We start from the raw sequence: 10,895 nt of genomic DNA, 5'->3' as shown, positions 1-10,895 counted from the left end.
ATCTTTAGGTATATAGAATTGATTAAGTCCTACTTGCGTGGTTAAGCACGCTTTCGGGACCCAAGCTTGTTTAGTTGCTTTGTGTTGGGTTAATAATGATTTAAAGGTTTTGTTTGAGTTTGACTTATATCCAAGTTCGGTTTTATTATAGCATGTCTTTTGGTTATTTAGAATTAAATCTAAATTTTTAGATCTTGTTGTGAATTTTTCCAACAATTCTTTCAACTTATTAATTTCATTTTTTAATGATAAATTCTCCTCCTCAAGTGTTCGGTCTTGAGTTGGATTCGAATTTTTTAATTGTTCCTTGAGGTTTTGATTTTCCTCAAGAAGAGATTTACTTTCATTTTCCAATTTAACTAATTTTTTATTTAAACACGAGATAATTCTAAAGAATTTATGATTTAAGTTTAGGTATACCTCTTCGGAACCTTCGGAAACGAGTGCGGACTCGTGGCTTGATTCGGGTTCGGACCCGTCTTCCGATTCGTCTTCCGTTTCAGCTTCGCGAGCCATCAGCGCGAGGTGACTTTGGTGCTTTTGCCTTTCTCCCTCCGATTCGTCTGAGGAGGAATCGTCCCATGTTGCTTTGAGGGCTTTCTTCTTTGTTGACTTTGGTTTGTCAAGTTTCAATCTTGGGCATTCGTTCTTGTAGTGCCCCTTTTTGTTACATCCGAAACATGTGACATTTCTTGAGTCGGCTGGCGAACTGATCTTTTTCTTTTTCCTGGTGAACATTTTCCTTACCAGGTTCACCAGGTGTTCTTCGTCTTCAGAGTCTTGATCGGAATCTTCTTCAGATTCGGGTTTGTTCTTCTTTTCTTTAGATGAACCTGCAAATAAAGTTACACCTTTCTCGACCCCGGCGTTAGTTTGCTCATGAAGTTCTAATTCACAGAAGAGTTCATCCAATTTTAATTTAGATAAATTTTTTGAAATTTTGTAGGCATCTACAATTGATGCCCACAAATTATTTCGCGGAAAAGCATTTAACGCGTACCTTATTAAGTCTCGGTTCTCCATTTGGTGGCCTATCGCGTGGAGACCGTTGAGGATATCTTTGATCCTCGCGTGGAGCTGACTTGCCGTTTCTCCTTCCTGCATTTTTATATTAAAAATTTTATTTAACAGCAAATCTCTTTTTGTTACCTTCGCATCGCTTGTTCCTTCGTGCAGCTCGATCAGTTTATCCCAAAGCTCCTTAGCATTTTGATGCGGTCCGACTCGGTTCAGTTCTTCTCATGTTAGTCCGCAGTGTAGAGTATTGATGGCTTTGTTTTCAATTGATGCCTTTTTCTTTATATCATTTGTCCAGTCTTCAGGGTCTAGTATGTTCCCGGAGTTGTCTACTGGAATTTTGTAAGCCCTTGTGACGCTCATCCATTGGTCGTAGTCTGTCTTCATGTAGACCTCCATTCTTCTCTTCCAGTACGAAAAATCATCTCCATTGAATAGAGGAGGACGTACTGTGCTGAAGCCTTCTTGTTGAGACATCTTATCCTGCACACACTAAATTAACTGGAAAAAGAAAATCCCAAGACTTCGTCTTGGATTAGCAGTGCGGGAAAAAATAGAAGCTCTAAGTTGGTGTTGTACCAATTTAGATTTTAAATGCAACGAAAAAAAATCTTCCAAAAAGATAATAATATCAGTTTTGAATTAAAATTTATTTCACCCTACTCGATTGGTGGTTGCACCAAATCGAGGCGACGCTCCGATACCACTTGTAAGACCGTTGGATTCGATAGAGGGGTGAATATCGATTCGAAAATCTCGAGTTAAAACGCAGCGGAAATGTAAAGAAGTAAAGAGATGAACATTGTTTTTACTTGGTTCGGAGCCTGTGACGACTCCTACTCGAAGGCCCGTACTCCTTGAGTACTTTCGTTGGGCAATTCACTAGCAATTCGGATAATTACAATTTACGTACAAATATTGCTAATGAAAAGAAGGAAAACAAAGCTAACCGACAAACAATAAATTAAGAAGGAGAGCTGGAGTGAGGCGTCGGAGCTTTGAGCGTCGTTGGAGCGCAGAGCAGCAGAGTGATTGATCAGAAGTCGAGTGGCAGTGCAGCCGGTCAAGAGCTTCATGTCGTCCGAGCTGGATCCCTTCCGGCGCCTGGAATGTGACGTAGCACTCCCAACCAGCATTCTCAAAGTGTCAACGTCGTCCTGGGATAAAATTTGCCTCCGGGACCCGGAGTCCTTTTCTTCAGAAGTCCTTCTCCGCAAGAAAAGGTTAGTCCGAGGCAAATGTACCGCAGCAAAGAATGTTAGCACAGTTTTATCGATAAGCAAAGTATGACTTAGATTCCGTCTTTCCGAGACCGGAATCTAGTCACGATCTCGACTTAGATATCCGAAATGGATCTAAGCCGGATCGACGCCTAATGTCCCCTTCCCGGGAACGCGTCCTCACAGTCACTCCCCTCCAGTGACTTACCTCACTTACCTGCCAGACGTCCGGTCAGCCCATCGACCCGTCTGGACTTCTCGCCAAGCGTCCGGTCAGCCCGTCGACCCGCTTGGACTTCTCGCCAGCTATCCGGTCAGCCCGTCGACCTAGCTGGACTTCTCGCCAAGCGTCCGGTCAGCCCGTCGACCCGCTTGGACTTCTCGCCAGCTATCCGGTCAGCCCGTCGACCTAGCTGGACTTTTCCTGCACACTTGATCAAAGTGTCAGACAACAACACAACTAACTTAACCTATTTGTCATTCATCAAAACCTGGGTTAGACCGTTAGTGCTACCCGCACCAACAGGAGGCGCCCTCAACAATATTTAAAAGACATGTTCGGTCAGCAGAATAGAAACAACTTCTATACAGGCACATATGACCGTTCTGTCACTCCGACTTAGATGTGCTACTACCGTAATACTAATCTACGTTGTCTAGCCTCTGCCGGCAGACCGACACCAACACACGAGCATTCAACTTTGACATTTCTGTGTTGGTAATAATTTAATTAAAGTTATTACTTTATTATTAAGGTAATGTAGATTTGTTACATTGTCCTTCTTCATATTCTTGTATTCGATTACTCTAATGGGAGTTTATCGGTAAACGATATTAGTGGATTATCCATCAATAAGTCCAAAACCTGGGTCTTAGAGTAGAAGTTGTCGAAGGCTCTAAACCAAGTAAAAAATCAAACGTGCTATTTTCTTTATTTAATTATTTTTATTTTTTCGTTGTACACTCGTACTCAATTTTAGAAAAAAGAAAAAAAAGAATGTTTTTAAATACACATGAAATGTCGGAATATATATATATATATATATATATAGAGAGAGAGAGAGAGAGAGAGAGAGAGAAATGTTCTCCTGCGGTGCATTTCTTGCGGTTTTGGTGCGGTTGCCTTCCTGATCGGTCTGGTGACAGATCAGGGAACCTCCTGATCGGTCTGTAGACCGATCAGATCATTTTCTGATCGGTCTACAGACCGATCAGGAGTTTCCCTGACCGATCAGGAGTTTCCCTGATCGGTCTGTAGACCGATCAGGAGGTTCCCTGATCGGTCCAGAGACCGATCAGGAATATACGTGAACTAAACCGCATCGATGCCGCAGCATAAGCACCGCAGGCTAGCATTCTCGTATATATATATATATATATATATATAATATGTTGGCATGCACACCCTTATATGAGCGATCGTGGGGGACAGTAAAAGAGGCGAGCTTCCCTCTCTTCTATAATTCTGCATGCAATCTCTCTCCTATAATTCTACATGTAAGGCGTGGTGCTGTTTTAAAAAAAACACTACATGGTGCCATTTTCAAAAAGCAGCACAACGTTGAAAAAAAACAACACCACGTTGGTGTTGTTTTTATGAAAACAGTGCCACTTAGTGCTATTTTTTTTAAATAACACTACGTGACGCTATGAAAATAGCCCCATGTTGAAAAAATATAGTGCCATGTAGCACTACTTGATGATGTTTTCATAAAAATAGTACCATATGGTGCTGTTTTTTTCAAAACAATACTACATGGTGCTATTTTTTCAATGTGATGTTATTTTCATAAAAATAGTACCACGTGGTGTTATTTTTTTAAGTGTGATGTTATTTTCATAAAAATAACATATGGTCCTATTTTAATGTGACACTATTTTTATAAAAATAATACCTCTTAGTGCTATTTTTTTAAATAATGCTATAAAAACGTGACTTTGAAAAAAGTAGCACCATGCACGTATTGCTATAGCACTACATGGCATTGTTTTTTTTTAAAATAGCACCATACTTTTTTTTCAAAGTGCCATATAGAAAAAAAGCACTATGTGGTGCTTTTTTTTTTTTTAAGGTGGTGTTATTTTTATGAAAATAGTTAGTGTTGTTTTAAAAAATACTAGTATGTGATGGTGTTTTTGTAAAAATAACATCATATAATGCTATTTTATTTTAAAACATACCACGTGCGTGGTGTTTTTTTTTGATGTGCTATTTAAAAAAGAAAATAGTATCAACGTGACATTATTTTTATAAAAATAGCGCCACGTGGGTGTTATTTTTTTCAACATGATACTATTTTCAAGTAATGTTGTTTTTTCAAAATAGTATAATATAATATTATTTTTTTCTCAAAAGAGCACCATGATATATATGTAAAATTATAAGAGAGATTAAGGGTGTAAATGAACTAAGCCGCTTATGAGTTATTCGAATCTTGATTCGATAAAAGATCGTTTGAGCTCGTTTAATGAGTCTTGTTAAGATAAATAAATCAAGCTCAAGTTTCATAATATTTGACTCGTTAGCTCATGAATATGTTCGTTAAGTACATGAATTAACTTTTAAATAAAAAGAATAATAGTTTTGATGTTGAATTTATATATTTTACCACTTTACTTATCAAATATATATAGAAATATATTAAATTTATTTATTAGAATAAAATTATAAATTTTAATAAGAATATTATAATTTTCTCTAAATATATAAGTTAGTTTTTAACAAATATTTAAATTTATATTTACTAAACTCGTTTAGGTTCAATAAAAGCTTAAATAAACTCGTGAGGTATGAATATATTCGTTAAATAAAGCTCAAACTCGACTCGATTATAAACGCGTTAAACTCAAACATTTTAAGAGTTCGGCTCGACTTGACTTGATTACATTCTTAATAGAAATTACATACAGAAGTACAAAAAAGAGAGGGACGTGTCAGCTTACCTTATATTCTGTTGTGCATTAGCGCCGGGAATATATATATATATATATATATATATATATATATATATATATATATATAGCAAATTGTTTTCCCCAAGTTATTTTATTTTAACTCCATAACTTCTTTTTATACTTTTAAAATTTTTACAAATAATAATTCCTAAATCTACTATTAAAAAAAAATTTATAAGAGATTGAATCCTTTGTCCCCAGTATCACCTATGTTGTCCTACTTATTGACCGAACCCACTGTCAGCGACCTTCAGTCGTCGTCTCGATCAAAATTATATGCTAGGGGGAAGGTGAACGCAGGGGCACCACCGGTGCAATCGACGCTGAATCCGGCCGGATCTGAGCAGATTTTCCTCCAACGTCGATCTGAGTCCCTGTTCAGATTTGGTCGGATTCCGACGCCGATCGTGTTGGTGATGACTCCCTGAGGTTCACCTTCTCCTTAGGATATAGTTATGATTGGGGCAGCGGCCGGAGGCCACTGACGGTAGGTTGGAAGCGACGAGTGGACACGAAAATAGAAAAAATTAGGGACAGAAAATCCAGCTTTAATTATTTCTCCCCCTACTTGACAATAGCCCTCCTTTCAAATGACCTTTATATCTCTCGTTTTAAATTTTTTTTTTTTAAACAATTTTATTTCTGATTTTTTCATCAAATTTTTATATATATAAATTTTTATTTTTATTTTTATTTTAGATTTAATCAATTTTTTTATTTTGATTTAATTTTAAATTTTATATTAGTTTTATTAATTTCATATATATATATATATATATATAATCTACTATTAAAAAACACAAATATATAATAAAAAATATTCAAAAAACTAAAACTGATAAAAAAAATAATCTTTTATTATTTTTTATTTTTTTAAAGCTAACCAATAAAAAAAATAAAATTGATAAAAAAAAATATAAGAGTAAATTTTAAAATAGGACCGTGGAGGGAAAAATGTCAGGAGAGAGATGGAAAAACAGGTCTCATGTATATATCCTAAACGCTAACAACGACTGGAGCGGTTCCAATTGCTCCATTTGGTGTCTCCACGAGACGCGCGAGGCGGCCACGCGCGCCTCTTAAATAATAATTGGACACGTGGATTTCTATTTGAAGTTTATTTCGTCAAAATAAGAGATTTTTTTTTCAATAAAGATTCCTTTCACACGGTAGCCGATAAGAGTCGTTTGGAGATCGACAGCCCGCCACGCGCGGATGCCCACCCGAACGAGAATCACGGATCACGGTCCACGTGTCTCCTCTTATCGAGCTCTCCCTGCCTTTTTTTTATTTCGAGCTCTCACCTTCTGTGCGCTGTTCTGTTTCTCTCCTTGAGCAAGCACTCATGCTTCTCGAAGCTTCCGCCGCCCTCGCCCCCTTCGCCTCCTTTAAGGCCACGGCAGCGCCTCCCGGGGGAAATCTCCTCCTCCGCCGGCCTGTCTTCCCTGCCCCCCTTTTCGGATCGCTGATCGGGACGAGGAGGCGCTCGTCGTCCCTAGCAGCCACCGAATCAGGCCAGGCCTTGACTGGACTCTTGTTTCAGCCCTTCGAGGAAATCAAGGAGGAGCTCTCTCTGCTGCCGACCCATCTGGATCTGTCTTTAGCTCGTCAGAAATACGCCGATGAGTGCGAATCTGCGCTCAATCAACAGATCAAGTCAGTTCTATTTTTCCCTTTCGGTCATTTAATTCTCTGACTCTACAAATTGAATCAAAGAATCCTGAAATTGGTTCTTTGTTCCGCGGTCTTTGTTTTGTCTTTTTGATGACTTTCTTTGTGATTCGAGATAAATGACCTAGGATTTGTGCCTTTTTCGTTTCCTATTTCGATGCGTGATATAAGTTCGGTGATAAATGACTTTCGATGCGTGATAAATGACCTAGGATCTTGTTTGTCCTGTTCTTTGAGTTCTTTGTGAGTGATTTATTCAAACTGATCTCGTCAAAATCATTCTATTTCCAGTGTTGAATACAACAATTCGTACGTTTATCATGCGCTGTTCGCTTACTTCGACCGCGACAACGTTGCGCTGAAAGGCCTCGCAAAGTAAGTTATCATTTATTCTTTAATTTCCTACAAGTTTTGTGATTCTTGCGTATATCTGATTTGCTTTTGCTCGTTACAGGTTCTTTAAGGAATCAAGTGAAGAGGAACGGGAACATGCCGAGAAACTGATGGAATACCAAGTAACTTATCGATTCCTTTTTTTCTGGTTAGGCTACCAGGTTTTAGTTATTGTATAAAAACTCAGGATAACTGATTCTAAATTTCTCCGTAACAAGAACAAGCGCGGCGGAAGAGTGAAACTCCAATCTATTGTCATGCCATTATCTGAGTTCGATCACCCCGAAAAGGGAGACGCGTTGCATGGTATGTTTGAATTCGTGTCATTTTATCTTGATTATAACATATAAATATTTAGTTCCCCATCCTCTTCATTGTTGGTGAAGACTGTACTAATTATTTATTCATTGATCTACCACTATAAAGGGATTTCTTTCGCACTAACTAAGATTACGGGGAATAAAATATAATCAAATGTTGTTGGATTCAACCTAACCTAGACAATGCAACAAAAAATTATTTGTTTGAAAGTTTTAATGAATAATTTAGTTTAATATTTTACTATATTACCCTCAGTTACAAAATCCATCCTACATAATAATAATAATAATAATAATAATAATAATAATAATAATAATAATAATAATTTATTATTATATAAACTATGTTTTTTTATTTTTTATTTTTCACATTTTTTTTATTTGTATATGTTTTTTAATTATTTTTTCTTTTTATCTTTTTTTACATTTTTTATTTTTTATTTTTTATTTGTTTTTTTATTTTTTAACGTTATTTTATTTTTTTATATTTTTATTTTTTTACTTTTTTTTATGTTATTTTATTTTATATTTATTTTTTTATGTTTTTTTTATTTTTTAACGTTTTTTTAGTTTTTATATTTTTTTATGTTTTTTCTATTTTTTTATGTTTTTTTAATTTTTTAACGTTTTTTATTGTTTTTTTATGTTTTTAAATTTTTAAAAGTTTTATCTATTTTTATTTTTTTATATTTTTTAATTTATTTTTTTATGTTTTTTTATTTTTACATTATTATTATTATTTTTTTCGTTACATTTTTTTACGCTTTTTATTTTTTTAGGTTTTCCCTTTTTTAAAGTTTTTTTATTTTATTTTTTATATTTTTTTACATTTTTGTTTTTTGTCATATTTTTCTCTTATCCGAGGATATTTTGAATTAAAAAAATCATTAACTCCAGAATTAAGAAAAACCTCAGTTTTCCGAGGTTTTTCGATTCCGGATTGCATGCTCCTTTTGCTGATGTGTCGGATATGGAACATTATTCGAGAATCATCGATTATCTAAATCAAACAAAGTTTTCGTTGATAACCTTGGATGGATAACTAAGGTTATCAAGATAACCCCCAACCAAACACATCCTAAGAGTACACCAAAAAGAAAACATTATGATAACAATGCCCTCGAGCCTTCCAACGGGACTAATATTGCATCTCGCACTAAAACCAAAATAAAGGCACTCATCAAATATTACAGATCCAAGTTAATTCGACTTGACTTCAGGCATGCCTTATGCCATATGAAAAAGTAGATTCACCACATTTTCTGCTCATCTTAATCTAATTTAAATCAAATATTTAATTGTATTAGCTGTCTGTGATTGCTACATATCCTAAAGCTTGAAGTGCGCTATGATATTGTTCTTACTCCAGCCCGACCCTGAACTTACTTACAGAATTGTAGCCATAAAATTTGTGTGAGAGAGTAGTTAGTCTGAGTTTAACCTCTTGGAAAAGACTAAATATATAAATATATATTATTAACATTGTTGTTAATTATGTATGTTAGTCAAGTTTTTAGTATATTGAGATCAGATTACCCACACTGAGTGAAGTTTTTCTCTGTCGTAGCCATGGAATTGACTCTGGCGCTTGAGAAGTTGACAAATGAGAAGCTGCTCCAGCTGCTCAGTGTAAGCCATGCTGAACCATGATCCAATTATTTACCGGTGTATCATATTATTTACTTTTGCATTGTTCTGAAATTTCATCCAGGTGGCTGAAAAATGCAATGATGCTCAATTGGCTGACTTTATTGAAAGTGAATTTCTTGAAGAGCAGGTGACTTTGCTGTTCATGTTCCACTGTTTTCTTTATGAAATGTTCCTTTGTTTTCTAGGATGAAAGAAGTTAATTTGTTCAGAGAGTTTCCGCATGATTAGACAGATTCAAATTAGCAAAAAAATCTAAATGAAACTAAAGAGTAGAATAATATAGAAAAATCAGGAAAAAGGAAAACAAAAGATTGATTAGCAGTTTATACTGCTGCTAAACTTGTAACCCTTATATTCAGGTGGAAGCCATAAAGAGGATATCTGAGTACGTTGCTCAGCTGAGAAGGGTAGGGAAAGGACACGGTAAGGTTTCCGTTGCCAAACATAATTTCCAGACGACAGTCTTGAAAGTCGTCGATGAGATATTCTTACATGAGATTGGGTATTGTTGTATGGCAGGGGTTTGGCATTTTGACCAGATGCTCCTCCGTGAGGGAGATGCTGCGGCTGCATAAACTCTTGAGGTTTTAATATCCTGTACTAGTGGAAAGGATGTGTCTTCTATTCTCTCTGAGTGAACTCTTGAGGTCTTAATCTGTTGGTTATCATCATTTGCTTCCGTTCTGTAGGAATTTTTGCTGTCTGAAATCTTTGAACCTTGTAGATGTAGAAAGTAGAGAGCAGAATCAGATGATTTCTGGAGGAAAGTAGTATTTCATGTATGTCGTCGAGGTTTAGTCTGGGTTGACTATTAAACTTGGATCCAGTTTTACCCATTCACTGCATTATCACTAGGTGGTATCTCGTGGCCTCAATTGGCATTATCACGGGATGCGCATTCTCTACTCATTGTTCATCTAAACATGAACATCGAAAGCACGTTGTGTTTAACTAAATAAGCATGAATATTAAAATTTTATTTTTTAATTTAGAGAATCCACTCAAAGGATCTTTTTCGAAAGGGCCCTTTCCGAAGCATTACTCCAACTTGGGATCCGCAAATAAAGGATCATCTCTCGATTATTGCTAAAACTTAAAAAAAAAAAAACAAAGGAAAAAAATGGAGTCTTAAGTAAGCATTATTTTATAAAGAATAATAAAAATTATTATTTTTAGCTTTTTATATTAAAAGTTAGTCTAAACTTTTATATTTTAGATAAAAAAAAATTAATTGATAAAATTATTGGTGATGGTTTAAGTGGCTGGAATTGTTTTTATTTTTGAATTTACAATAAAAGTAAAATATTAAATTTGTAATTGATTCTTAAAAATTAATTTATAAAAAACAAAATATTTTATTTATTTCTGATAAATATGCATTAATTTTATCATGTTTTTCTCCATAATTTTTTTAATGTAATAAACAATAAATATGTACAATTTTTATCATTTTGAAAAGCATAAATTGATTTCTACCTTTTTCAACTAATTAATCTACTAAATTTATATTTATATTATTCTATTATTATTAATTATATATATTTTTAGTAACTTTTTATTAATATCATTAAGTTTATCTTCTTTATCAATTATCGTTTTCTAAATTATTAAATGTGTTCTCCATTAGGTGTATTTAAATTTGTAATTATTAGATTTTTTTTTTTTTTTT

At 34.8% G+C, this 10,895-nt stretch overlaps 1 protein-coding gene across 1 annotated transcript; it reads left to right on the top strand.

The window, feature by feature from the left end:
- Nucleotides 1-6,484: 6,484 nt before the first annotated feature.
- On the top strand, nucleotides 6,485-10,062 carry LOC121981504 (ferritin-4, chloroplastic-like). The gene is made up of 8 exons (XM_042534064.1): nucleotides 6,485-6,848; nucleotides 7,155-7,238; nucleotides 7,318-7,378; nucleotides 7,475-7,562; nucleotides 9,144-9,205; nucleotides 9,288-9,353; nucleotides 9,586-9,649; nucleotides 9,746-10,062. Exons 1-8 carry the CDS (start codon nucleotides 6,538-6,540, stop codon nucleotides 9,799-9,801), a joined length of 792 nt encoding a protein of 263 aa, XP_042389998.1. The 5' UTR covers nucleotides 6,485-6,537; the 3' UTR covers nucleotides 9,802-10,062.
- The last annotated feature ends 833 nt before the right edge of the window (nucleotides 10,063-10,895 follow it).

Source organism: Zingiber officinale, chromosome 5A (genome assembly GCF_018446385.1).
Source record: "Zingiber officinale cultivar Zhangliang chromosome 5A, Zo_v1.1, whole genome shotgun sequence".
Classification (NCBI taxonomy): domain Eukaryota; kingdom Viridiplantae; phylum Streptophyta; class Magnoliopsida; order Zingiberales; family Zingiberaceae; genus Zingiber; species Zingiber officinale.
Note: the sequence above shows the minus strand (reverse complement) of the source record. Positions and strands in the feature narration are given on the sequence as shown.